General features: G+C 41.6%; 1 protein-coding gene across 1 annotated transcript; it reads left to right on the top strand.

Annotated features, from left to right (window-relative positions):
- The first annotated feature begins 6,345 nt into the window (after positions 1-6,345).
- LOC134407815 (forkhead box protein G1-like) lies at positions 6,346-7,356 on the top strand. The gene has a single exon (XM_063139762.1). The coding sequence runs from the start codon at positions 6,346-6,348 to the stop codon at positions 7,354-7,356; it is 1,011 nt and encodes a 336-aa protein (XP_062995832.1).
- Positions 7,357-14,003: the final 6,647 nt, after the last annotated feature.

The following is a 14,003-nucleotide window of genomic DNA, read 5'->3' as shown; positions in this document are numbered from 1 at the left end:
ACATAATGGGGCCTAGAAGCCTCCCACCACAGATTGGGGCCCCAGACAATAAAGGGCCATAATGCTACGGGTGGGGCTCAGAACCAGGCCTCTTATATGCACCCATAACTCTCTGTCTGTTGAAAGTCTCCCGCATCACACCGTGCGGCCGGTACAGGGCCATCACCGAGACAACATATGATAAATAGGAACAGTTGCTGAGGAGAAATTTTCCCTCCATTTTTGTTGTGCTAATGGCAAAAATAAAGAACGTTAACGGTTGTCTCTGGCCCTTGGGTAGCCCTCAGGTATCAGGGCAGTAGTCGCAGCGGGGGGAAGCCTGCCGCCTTTTAAACAATTTTTGTCAGGAAACTGATCCAAGCCAAAGGGGAACCGAGGCAAGCCGCTCCAGCTGCCCAGATGTTGAGAGACAGGGAACGAGGACGCAGAGAGGGGACTGCCAAGTGTGGAGAGATGGCGAGGGTCTGGCAGGAGACGGGGTGGTGGTGTGGAGCTGAAAGAAGTGGAGCAGCAAAAACACGGAGCAGAGGGAACAATTAGGCCCTTGACAAAGTGGTGTTTTCAACAGAAGTGAAAGGAACTGACAAAATATACCGGGGAAGAGACGGCAGCGGGGAAGTCTCAAAGTTTGCAACTGCAGACCCTCCCATGATACCTATTTCATAGGGGCTCAACTGCAGCTGAAGCCATTTGGGGGTGGAGGTGAAAAATCAATATGGCGCCACCAAGCAAACGGGCCAATGGGGCAGACTCTGGCATGAAGTTGTCTTCCTGCATAATGAGTAGGTTGTACAGCGATTGGTATATATATATATATATATATATATATATATATATATATATATATATAAAAGAGAGGATCATCTGTGTACCTCTTTATTATATTTATTTCATTATTAACATCAATATTCTGCCTTATTTGCTATAAAGCCATCAAGGTGCCGATGGCTCTTCTGTATAGTGAGGTTGCAACGGAAGATGACACACGTGGAAATACAAACCTAACGGGAAGAGAAACGTGAAGCATATTTAGTCCCAAAATGAGGGCTATTACTTATTAAATTCTCCTTTCAAAACCAAGTTGTTTTTTTCTACCCCAGATCAAAACCAACAACGCCATGAACAATATTTTTAAGTGTTTGTGTGGGATGTGAAAAGGTAGATAATAATAGAACAGATCCCTTGTCTTGAAAAAGGCAACTTGATCTAAAGTCAATTTTTGTTTCTTTCTCAGTTCTTATTTTTCCATTCTTAGGTTACCGAGCTGTCAAATGTCACTGGAGATCTTCATAAAGACCCAACTTGTGAAACACACAATAAAAGAAACTGAGAATTTCGTTTACATGGACAAATAATTAATGGTTCTCTGAATCTTTCAAACTGTGTTCTACAATGCAAGTAAAATTTTGATTTTGTAAATCTTATGATGTTAAAGTCGGCTTCATAGTATATTTGTTCAGATCCACAAAATTAATTCAATTTCTTTCTTTCTTTCTCCCTCCATAACCCTTTGCTATTTTTAATTTTAGAAAAAAGAAATGGTTGGTTGGTTTCCCTTTTAACTTTTATAAAGACATTTTCCAGGCACCTACAATCCCCTTTTTCTTTTCTTTCAAAACAGTCCATTTTACAGAGAACAAAAATTTCCGCTATAAATCATCCTTTAATTTGAATTATTTCTTTTTTTTTTGTCATCTCCAAATTATTCAAACTGACTTTTCATTAAAAAATAAAATTTAAAACGATGTTATTCTCAATAGAAAGGTTATTTCCTGCTGTTTTATTTTCTGATTAGACCTTTTAATAATAACTTGGGAGGGGACTATTTGAAATGTCTAATTCTTACTTGCAGGTTGTAGTGTTAACACAATTGTGTTTTTCCCCCCTCTCAGCTCTCTTAGAGAACATTTATCTTTCTTTCTTTTTTAAGTATAAATTAAAACTCGCAGGGAAAAAAGGTACATAGTGAGACACGTAAAGAAGTTCCAAACTAGGATTACTAAGCAATTCCACGATTAAATTCCATCTAAAATTAATACATGAAAAATTAGGAACGACCTTTGGGGCGCAATCTGGTAGTAGCAAGTTTTCCTGTGCACAGTCCATTGAAATAAAGGGAACGGGGAGACACCTTTGTGCTCCTTTACAGCTCCATTCATGCCAATGGAGCTTACACTGGAGAACTTGCCCCAAGGTTACAATCAAATCCAGTCTAAATTAATGGCAGATTTCCCCCCTTTTCTGCAAGTGGCAGTTGATTACATCCTATAGCCAGGATCTGAACCATTATAATCAAGCCCAATGACTTTACTTTCTGTCTTTTTTAGAGCAAACCCGCTACTTTTGCAAACCCGCTATTATAAGCTACTTTTAAAACTCATCTCAGTTTCTCAAAAAGCCTATCCATCTGGCTAGAGAGACTGCTGTTTGTAAACAGAATCCCTAAGACCCCTTTAGCCAAATGGAACTAGTGGGCTAGTTAATTTGATGCTAGTCTTGTCTAGAGATCTGAAGGCATGGGGGGGGGGACATAAAAATGAGAGGTAAAAAATGGGGGAGGGAACAAGGGGTGCTTTTTTCCACCTCCTCTTTTTCCTCAGGGTTTTTTGGAAAAATTGGGGGGAGCCTTTCTTTTTAATTTTCCTTTTCCCCACTCAGTTATTCCCCCAAACCTGCACATCATGTTCCCAAATTAAGGAATTTTCAGGATCTTTTTAACTGAAGAAATATCTGGAAGATACCCATTCAGCAGTTTCATTTAATTGTTTCTAAGAGATAGTCCTTAAGAAATTGACCATGTAAGTAATTCGTTACGGTAAAAATGCCCCCCGACAAGATTCTAGAGTTGATGCAAGTTACCTACTATTCAAGGATGGTTACTGAAGATCTAAGATGTTGTTAAAACCATTAAAGGAATGGAGACGTAATATTAGCATTATATTATGAGAGAAGGCAGACCCAAAAGGGATATATGATTCATTAATTTTGGGAGAAATTATAAAGATTTCTTAGAGGTTCTACATCTCTTTGAAAACAACTACATGCATTAATTTGGAAATGGAGGGAATTATCAAATTAGAATTTAAAAGCTAGATTTTATTTTATTAAAAAATAAATCTTTTTTTAGATAGGGTTTAATTAACTGGGTTGGTTCACTATCTATGCAGCGAAAATTTTGATACACATTATTTTGTATTGTCAAAGAAATCATAACTAGTTTTAAAACATACGTAAAATATTTGTGTTATCTCAAATATATTGTAGAAATAAGTAAACACACACACACGGAAATCCAAGATTAGCAAATATAAAAGCAGATTGCAATTAAATAGCTGGGGGTTTTTCATACTTGTCACAGAAATACTCTAGTTCAAAAGTGTCTGGTCTAAGTGGACATCAATTAAAATTTGCTCCAGGAAAATAATTTAAAATCAGCATTAATTACAAACCACTGCACAGGGTTTTTTTGTTTTTCTGTTTTTGTTTTAAGTCTGATGTGATGGAGAAAACTCAAAATCTTACACAAGTAGCTCAAAACACACATACTGAAAAGATGAGATGGTATAAGCATGGCTGGCTGGTGGATGCTGGGAATTGTAGTCCAACTAATCTGGAAGGCACCAGATTGAAAACGGCAGATGTAAGCCACTACACATCAGGAAGTTTGCATTTTGCATCTGCCATGAGTTCAAGGATGGCTGGCTCCTAGCATTGTTCTTCCGTTGTAAGTGACAAGCACAATTACAAAAGCCCTATTAAGCGTCGGTCTTTGTGTACATCCCTCTATATTCCATCCATGTTACAGAACGTGACAGTGAAAGTACAATTCACCAGAGCAGCAATGTATTAAAAGCATTTTGCCCAATTATTTAATTTGTATTACAGTGCTTATTTGTTAAAGCACTGTCGTCCGATTGCTGTCATGACCTGTAGAAAATGCTCAAACATAAAAACGTCCTTGTTGTTGTTGTTTATTCGTTCAGTCGCTTCCGACTCTTCGTGATTCACGAAGAGTCGGAAGCGACTGAATGAATAAACAACAAGGACGTTTTTATGTTTGAGCATTTTCTACAGGTCATGACAGCAATTGGACGGCAGTGCTTTAACAAATAAGCACTGTAATACAAATTAGCTGTGTCTTTATATCACGAGTGTTTTGGAATGGAAACGTTTAGCTGAAAAACAAATAAATCCTAAAATGGCAATGGTTGGAAAGGCAGCTGGTGTGTGTGTGTTTAATAATGTTTGATATTAATGCTATTAGTTTCTCTCTAGTCAATGAAAGTGTATGCAGTAATAAATGTATTAGCAGTTATTAAAAAAAACATAATGGGGTTCTGTCGAGCAATAATTCACTGCACAGATTGAAATTGAGCCTTGTCTTGGAAAGAAAGAAGAGAAGACTGCACTGTTGTCCAGCTCTTTAAAACCAAAAGTCAGATTATCTGCAGCCTGGGAAAACACAGCACAACAGTGACATGTGGTGCTGTCAAATGCAAGGAAATGAAGTTTGGTTATTCCACCCTAAATGCCTGTTGTAGAACATAAGCACTCCCGGCTGCCTTAAAGAAGCCCCTCCTTCTCAACCTTGGCCTGTCAGGGTCCTACTGTCCTACTTTCAAGGGTTGTTGTAAATATGGTATATCTGTGAACAGTTTCGAACACTCATCAAAGAATCAGGTCACCGGATTTTGTTGAATAGTTAATCTTGATTCAATCTTGCTAAAAGAGGCTCCTGTGTTTTTAGTGATTTTTAATAAAGCTATATTTTGAAATGGCTTTAAATTTTTTAATGTGCTGTATGTATGCATTATTTTAGGGTGACCCTATGAAAAGGAGGGCAGGGCTCCTGTATCTTTAACAGTTGCATAGAAAAAGGCAATTTCAGCAGGTGTCATTTGTATATCTGGAGAACCTGGTGAAATGCCCTCTTCATCACAACAGTTAAAGCTGCAGGAGCTATACTAGAGTGACCAGATTTAAAAGAGGGCTGGGCACCTGCAGCTTTAACTGTTGTGATGAAAAGGAAATTTCACCAGGTTCCCCATATATATACAAATGACACTTGCTAAAATTCCCTTTTCTATGCAACTGTTAAAGATACAGGAGCCCTGTCCTCCTTTTCATAGGGTCACCCTAAAGTCATTTCACTCGTGCATGTTTCACGTCCCAACTTGGTGGGGCAGAAAGGGGATGGGGCGAAAGCAGGATAAACATGTAAAAATAAACACACACAAAAACAATGTTACTATATTTTCCAAGGGACGTTTTAAAATACACACATTTGATATTTCTTGGGAAAGGAGAATCGGTTGGATTTCATCCAATTAATTATTCATGTTGTTTTAAGGCAAGGGGAATATTATTTTGCAAAATGGATTCAATCTGTCCCTGGTGGTTTGGAAAGCAGAGACCATAAGACTCTGTCTTGTTTGTGTAGAAGATATTTTAAAACATTTAAAAAATGTTATTTCCCCCCACCCCCCTTACATGTCTTACAAAATACTGGTGTTCCGTTGCTGGGTATACACCTAGTGATGCATTTTGTATCAAATCAAAGGAACTGCGGTGAAATTAGTACAACAGGCTTACTCAGTACTGATGGAAGAATGCAGACGGTCATTTTGATAGTTGCCATTGTATGATTGATCAATCAAGAAGCAATTAACAGGAATGCATACCAATCAACAATCAGTTGCTCCCTCTATTAATTATCCTTTAAGCTAAGAAACACAGATTGGAGAGATTCTCAGACTAATCTACTCCTTTGAAGAAAGGGTGAGATTTAAAAGGTATGTATTTTCTAAAAATCTGGGCAAGACAGCATATATACACTTTTTTTGCAGGGGGGGAAATGAGAAACTCATCATCACTACAGCAAATCAATAGAGTATTAGAGGTGGAAATGAATTGCAACATAATGTGGGGATTCCACAAAAAGACTATGAAATGCTAATTTGTATCATGCCATAATTTAGGCTGTGGGCTTAAATTTTCTCCCTGATGTAAATAAGTACCAATCTCACCAGTGTGCAATGACTACCTTGGTCATCAAAGCTAGAGAAATGTACTCCATCTCAACGCTGCTCACCAGTAAATGGGAAAGGAGAAGGTGTGGATAACAACAATGTCCAGATGGGATTGGCTAAAGAGCAAGACGGCTAGCCATCTGATTGGCTAAAAAGGGAGGGAACTTTGGTGATGGCAGTGGCTGACATGGGAGTGGCTACACTGACCCAGCGTTAAGCAAAATATCCAGTTGATCTGCCGGACAGGTTGGCCGGGGCTGTTGACTGTTGTGTGGACCCAAGAAGTCCCATCTACCTCCACCCTCCCTTGTCAGCAATGGAAGGGTTAAATGCAAACAGCTGGGTCTTGAAATCTCCCTTCAGCATCACCAACCTCCTTCAAGATGTGGCCTCAAGCGAAGGTCCCGCGGGATCGCTGTCATCGCCGCTGGGGGGAGAAGGGAACGGAATGGCAGCCGGTGAAGAACGGCAGAGGTTGGGGAAAGACAATCTTTCCGTGGAAAGGCGAGGGAAACACGAGAAGCCGCCTTTCAGTTACAATGCCCTGATTATGATGGCCATCCGTCAGAGCCCAGAGAAGCGTCTCACGCTCAACGGCATCTATGAATTCATCATGGCAAACTTCCCTTACTACAAGGAGAACAAGCAAGGGTGGCAGAATTCCATCCGCCACAACCTCAGCCTGAACAAATGCTTCGTCAAGGTGCCCCGGCACTACGACGACCCTGGCAAGGGCAACTACTGGATGTTGGACCCGTCCAGTGAGGATGTTTTCATTGGAGGTGCCACCGGCAAGCTTCGGAGGAGGTCGCCTGCTTCCCGGGCCAAGCTGGCCTTCAGGAGAGGAGCTAGGCTAGCTTCGGCTGGGGTGACCCTCACTGGATCTCTCTTCTGGCCTCTGCCCCCTCTCTACGGGGCCTCCTCAGCTTACCTGGGCCATCACCCGAGCTCCTTCTCTTCTGTTTTCTCCCATCAGGCTATTGCGTCTCCAGGGATGCAAGGACATATTGAAGGAAACGGTCCTTATGGCCACCGTCAACACATTGCCACAACGATGTTGACTTCAGCCTTACCCTGCAGCGTCTCCATACCTGACCGCCTGGACTCCTGCTCCGTCAACGTCTTAGCAGGCCAGGCCAGCTACATCTTCTCTCAGAGACACCACCACACCTTGCCAATTAGCCCTCCAGCTAGCCTCCCATCCAAATGCACTGGAGATCTCCTCGGTGAAGTTCCTCCGACTTTCCCTGGACGGTTTTCTCCAGAGTTCCCAAACTACTTCACTTTCCATAACCAGAGAGCTCCATTTAATCCAAGTCTGCCTTGAATATATCCCTTTCCACAGTCTCGTTGCTAAAATTACATCTTGCCTGCTAATATTGAAACCCAAAGAGACCCTGTGCATCAAAGACCGGAACATTTGGGTGCATTGTGCTCTATGCTTCATTGGTTTCCATCCATTTTCCGTGGAAACTCAGGAGAAATTTGGATGGCTACTCTATCTTAATCCATGTATGCTTCTCCTTCACTGTCTTCTCTGATGAAAGATGCAAAGGTATCCACCATGTGTGTACCAATATGAATAACTTCCTCTAATATTCTGAACTGGGAGAAACCGTCGGAAACTTTCTGTTGTAAGTCCAAGCACCATTTTGCTATTGCATTTCGAACCGAGACTGGCGCTCCAAAACTAAGGTGAGATAGAATTTCCCTTGTGGGTGCCAGTCAAAGTCATTTCTATAATTTGTGCACATTTTTTACCTGCACTGTCTGGGCTCCAGCTCTGCCTTTCTAGCCTCTTGATTAACATTCTGATTCAAAGGACCAACTTCTGAATAGGCACAAATCAATAATCACAGCCCTCCTGCTTCATTGCAAAAATACTCAGTGGTTTCTAATGAATATCCTGACTGTTCTCTCATTTTGGATGTATGTGCAAAAAAAAAAAATCTTAAAAGGTATGAAATGCCTGAACCCCACTCATTAAAGACTTAATTTAGCTGGGCTGTGGTTCATCCTCTAAGCTTCTCCTCGCAAGTAGATTCACATTATTTGAGTTGTGATCCTGACCACACTTAGAAACCAGGGCTATCAACATCAGTAAGATTTACGCTCAACTAAATGAGTTTAAGGTTGACGAGCCAAACACAACGGATCTAAGGCCTGTTTAGATGGTAGGTTCCAGGGATTGCTGCTGTTGTTGTTATGACTGTTCATTTATTTAGCTGCATCAGTCTACATGGCCTTTCCCCATATTTCATAAGCAAAAAAGCCAGATCGCTGTCTGCTGGCATCTTGCAATATAAATTTAAGCCGTGCAGGGAGATAACAGAAGGAGGAAATTGAAGCCAGAGAGAGAGAGACAAAAGGAGGAATGTGACCAAATGCAGTCACATTACGCTTAATTCCAACCCTTCTCATCTGGTGCTATAGTGCATGACCCTGCAATACGATGTCACGCATATCCCACTTCTGAGAGTGGCAAGAATTTCCAGGGGTGCTGCTGGGCTTGCAAGGGTGCACTGGAGGCTTATTTGTGTTTTGTAATAATTGGTTTATTTAGAAATTTGCAGGCTGAGCATAAACAGAGGCATAGCATAAATGCTCTACCAGACAGCACCGCAAGATGCTTCCAGAGCCCCGAACTCAGCTTTCTGTGTCTGCTCTCAGTCTGCCTCAAACTGCAGTTGTCTTTTGCTTCCTTATCAGTTTAAAAGATTTGCAAAATGATCCTGTATCGAGAAGCAAACGGTTAACTATGTTTTCCCATGGCAAGATCTCACCTCTAGTTTGCCTAACAAACAATTATTATTATTATTATTATTTATTTATATAGCACCATCGATGTACATGGTGCTGCACAGACCACACAGTAAATAGCAAGACCCTGCCGCATAGGCTTACAATCTAATAAAGTTGTAGTAAACAATAAGGAGGGAAAGAGAATGCAAACAGGCACAGGGAAGTGTAAACAGGCACCGGGTAGGGTGAAGCTAACAGTATAGAGTCAGAACAAACTCAAAGTTTAAAAGCTATAGGGAAAAGAAAAGTTTTTAGCTGAGTTTTAAAAGCTGTGATTGAGTTGGTAGTTCTCAAGTGTTCTGGAAGAGCGTTCCAGGCATGAGGGGCAGCAGAGGAAAAAGGACGAAGCCGAGTAAGGGAAGTGGAGGTCCTTGGGCAGGCGAGAAGCATGTGCCAAGCCAGGGCTATTAAGGTAATCCCAAAATCTCAATCTTGAAATCATAGACTCACCAGTTTGGAAGTGTTCCTAGGGGTCATCCAGTCCAACCCCTCGAGCTCACAATAGAAAGAATAGGCAAAGGCAAGTATGTTTCCCCCCAGAGCACCTCTGCTAGACCCTGCAGGGAGCCACCTTATGTTGATCCACACAATCCCCAGGGCTCGTCTGAGAATGAAGCACCCCATATTTCTGGATTGGCTAGATCAGCACAGAATATAAAAAAATGCTTCCCTGATTCAGACCGAAGGTCTATCTAGTCTAGCATTTTTTCTTCAGCATTGGCCAGCCTCAGTTTCCCCAAGAAAGCATACAATTCCAGGATATGTCAAAGTCAGTCATCCTCTATTGTTGCCTGCTGCACCTTGTAATCAGAGGTATACTGTTTCTGCGCATGGGACGCGTAAACTCTAAATATCATGGCTAACGGTCATTCACAGACTTGCCCTCCATCAATCTGTCTAACTTAAAAAAAGAAAAGCGAATTAACCGAATGACAATGTGTTCTGTAAAAGAATGATGCAAAGTTAATTATGGGAAGTGTTTCATTTGTTCAAGAACTGCCAAATCCATTTCACTCAGAGAGCCTAAAAATCTAGTGAACGCAAGTTCTACTGAACTTGCTCAGTGGGAGTAATCCAAAAGAGTGTCAGATATGTTCAAATTAGTCAGAACTGGATTAATTGGTTTGTTAATCAGGCTTCAGTGTGTCTACTGATTACGGTTTTGCTTAATTCTGAGTAAGCACACTTTGAACTGCAGCCTGATACCCTCCGGTCTTGAACACGTTTTCACACTGAATCAAGTCCCATTGATTTAAGTGTTGTGCGTTTAGGATCAGTGTGTTTGAAAGTGGATTCAGCAGCAATCAATTTCTAGTATATTTATTCCTAACTTTTTGCAGTGATTGTTATAGTGTTGTTATTTAGTAGTTGTTACAATGTGTGTGTGTGTGTGTGTTTAATTTTCCTTCCTTCAGAGAAAAAACAAACCCTTCACTTGCAGCCCGAACATTAAATTGCACAAGTCACACCATAAGGGAACAAAGTACAATTTCTATCATTCAAGGCTTCTGATTTCTATTTTAATGTGCTTTTTTGTTTAAGAAAGATCTGGGCGCTGGACGTGGGAAGTGAGGCACGATATGCTCCAGAGAGAATACAATTCATGTTTTATGATATTATCTTCCTCGTCATCTTGACTATTGTTAATGGAAAAGTTCAAATATGCACGCTAATTTTTAGAGTGTTCTGTTAATTATTTCCATATTGCTGGTGTGAATCAAAAAACAGGGACGCAATCCACCAAGGATGTCTCCTGCTCATAAACATTATAGACATGAATGTGTGTTATGCAGGAAATGTGTGTTCGGTAGACACTGTGCCTAGCAAGCTTTGATGAAAAGATTTTTTTTATTATTATTTTTTGCATGGCAGAGAGAGGATCTATGGAATGCACCTTAAACTTCTGTTACTGCAAACCATGAATTAAATTTTGCTTGCGTGAATAAAGGCCACAGGACTCAATAAAGATACTTACCTGTTTTACAAAATTGGCAGTTGTGTTTTATTTTGAACATAATTCTTGTGTCGTTACAAGAACTGAGGACTGTCAGGACCAATACAGGACAATAATTGTGGCAAATTTGTTCAGTCTTTCTCTAGCCCCATGAAATGGGTGAAAGTGTGTGTGTGTGAATAAATATTCCGGTCCAGAAGCTGTAGCTTGTGCAAAATGCGGCGGCCAGATTGATAGCTGGAACAGGGAGGTTTGAGCATATAACACCAATTCTGGCCTGCCTGCATTGGCTGCCTATATGTTTCCGAGCCCAATTCAAGGTGTTGGTTTTAACCTATAAAGCCCTACATGGCTTGGGACCGCAATACCTGATGGAACGCCTCTCCTGACATGAACCTACCCGGACACTGTGCTCAACATCTAAGGTCCTCCTCCGAGTGCCTACTCCGAGGGAAGCTCGGAGGATCACAACAAGGGAGAGGGCCTTCTCAGTGGTGGCCCCCTGACTGTGGAATGATCTCCCCGATGAGGCTCGCCTGGCGCCAACATTGTTATCTTTTCGGCGCCAGGTCAAGACTTTTCTCTTCTCCCAGGCATTTTAACAGCATTTAACAACGTTAAGTTTGTTTTTAATGGACCCCAGAATTGTTGTTTTTAAATGGATAGTGTTGTTTTAAACTGTTTTTATGTTTTTTTAATTTTTGTATACTTTTAATGTTTACTATTTTTAATTGTTGTAAACCGCCCAGAGAGCTTCGGCTGTAGGGCGGTATATAAATGTAATAAAATAAATAAATAAATAAATATCCCATCTATCTGAAACATCAAGGCAGCATACAACATAAAGCACAATCATATACAAATCTTTATCATCTAAACACTTCAAAAACACAGTCACCTTCACCTAAACCCTGAGAAATCACCCTTGTAACAATTTTACAGAAGGTATTTTAGATGAACAGCCAATTCACTGACTAGTCTGCACTGACGGGTCTCCAAAGCGCAGTAGGCCAAGCTAAATCCTTGTTCCAGCCACTTGGATTCCCACCAAATCGCCGAATACCCCCTCACCATCCTCAATTCCATCCCCACTGACGGCATGCAAAGGACGTAAGCAAAGCGGGCGCCTGCCCTTCAAGGGAGTTGTCTGGACAGGCAGACATGCGAGATGGAAAGGCAGCTGACAGTAACTAGAAGCTTCTGCTGATTAAACACGAGCCGAGGTCTCTTTCCAGGACTGGCGTCTGTTGACTTTTATGGTCCTCAACACATCCACAAAGCACCTGTCTCTTCTATGCCCCTCAGGAAGTGCCCACTACTCCTAAAAATGTGTGCAGAGACTCGCTGCACAGCAAGCATTTACTAGTTTCATTGTCATAGCTCACCCCATTGTCCTAAGAAGCGGTGAATATTTAAATTCTGAGAAGGGCAATTAATTTTTGTAACCAAGAACTGAACAGGATTCTTTTGGAACTAGTGTGATCTATACATCACAGTCCTATACATGTCTACTCAGAAGTCAGTCCCATTGAGCTTGATGGGACCGACTCCCAAGTAAGTAGGTATAGGATTGCAGCCTATGAGTGTTACACTAGAAAGTACACCAGTTGCTGAGGAACACGAGGGGGAGGGTGCTATTGCACATGTATTTGTGGGCTTCCCAGAGGCAGCTGGTTGGCTGCTGTGTGAACAGATTGCTGGATGACACAGACCTATGGTTTGATCCAGCACAGCTCTTCCTGACTGTTAGAGCAGTGCGACAATGGAATCAGCTACCTAGGGAGGTGGTGGGCTCTCCCACACTAGAGGCATTCAAGAGGCAGCTGGACAACCATCTGTCAGGGATGCTTTAGGGTGGATTCCTGCATTGAGCAGGGGGTTGGACTCGATGGCCTTGTAGGCCCCTTCCAACTCTGCTATTCTATGATTCTATGATTCTATGATTCTGATGTTGCTACGTTTAGGGTTGGATTTAGAAATCCAACCATGAAGTGCATTTCTCAGCTGTGGCGTGCACAGGTTGACCTTGGGTCACATTCTCCCAGCTGAATCCACTTCACAGGGTTGCTGTGAACACACATTCATACACCCCGTGTATAGAATCATAGAATAGTAGAGTTGGAAAGGGCCTATAAGGCCATCGAGTCCAACCCGCTGCTCCATGCAGGAATCCACTCTGTAGGTCAGAGCTCCTTGGCAGAAAAGGTGGGGTGCAAAGTGTGATGGATAATATTTGATATAAGAGCCACGCTGGATCAGACCAAAGGCCCATCTAGTATCGTGTTTCCCACATTGGCCAACCAGCTGCCTAGGGGGAGCCCACGAGCAGAACAGGAGTGTGACAACATCACCCCCAATCAAGTTCCCCAGCTGGTTGGCTGCTGTGTAAACAGAGTGCTGGACTAGATGGACCCTTGGTCTGATCCAGCAGGGCTCTTATAGCCATAGAATCATAGAATAGTAGAGTTGGAAGGGGCCTATAAGGCCATCAAGTCCAACCCCCTGCTCAGCGCCACTATGACTTGTAGCCATTGATAACCTCATCCTCCATGAATTTGTCTAATCCCCTTTTCAATCAAATATTATTATTTGTCTTATTGTTGGTATCTCAAACACCCACACCACCAAACAAAAAGAAAAGCCAATACACCCCATTGGACTTACTTGCAAGATACTCAGAAATCTGAAATATATATCAGCTATGAGTGGAAGATGACAACGGCATTTGGACCTTCGGGCGAAATTCTGTGAATGAGGCAGGGCAATGGTGCAATAAAAAGTTCATCTCGAAGCACCTCAATAGAAGCATCAACATGGTGTGGTAGAAAAGACTGTCAGTTTAGCTGCAGGAGAAGCATGTTTAAATCCCACTGAGCTGCGAAACTCATTGTGTGAGTCATTCTTTCCACATAACTTACCACTTCACAGGGTTGTTGTGTTGAGACAAAACGTGGGAGAGGAGGAATGATACCAAGTAGGCCAACTTGAATTCCTTGGAGAAAAAGTGGGATATAAATGTCATAAATATAATAGTAAAAGATTTCTTATGCTATTTTTGCAGCTTTCGTTTTGGCTTATGCTTTAAAATCATTATGCTCTGGATTTATTTATTTATTTATCGGTAGCTAGAATATAATATTTATTTATTTATTTATTTATTACATTTCTATACCGCCCAATAGCCGGAGCTCTCTCCCATATCCTCCTCCTCACATTCT

Source organism: Elgaria multicarinata, chromosome 13, assembly GCF_023053635.1.
Source record: "Elgaria multicarinata webbii isolate HBS135686 ecotype San Diego chromosome 13, rElgMul1.1.pri, whole genome shotgun sequence".
NCBI classification, from domain to species: domain Eukaryota; kingdom Metazoa; phylum Chordata; class Lepidosauria; order Squamata; family Anguidae; genus Elgaria; species Elgaria multicarinata.
This window is presented reverse-complemented; position numbering and strand designations above follow the sequence as displayed.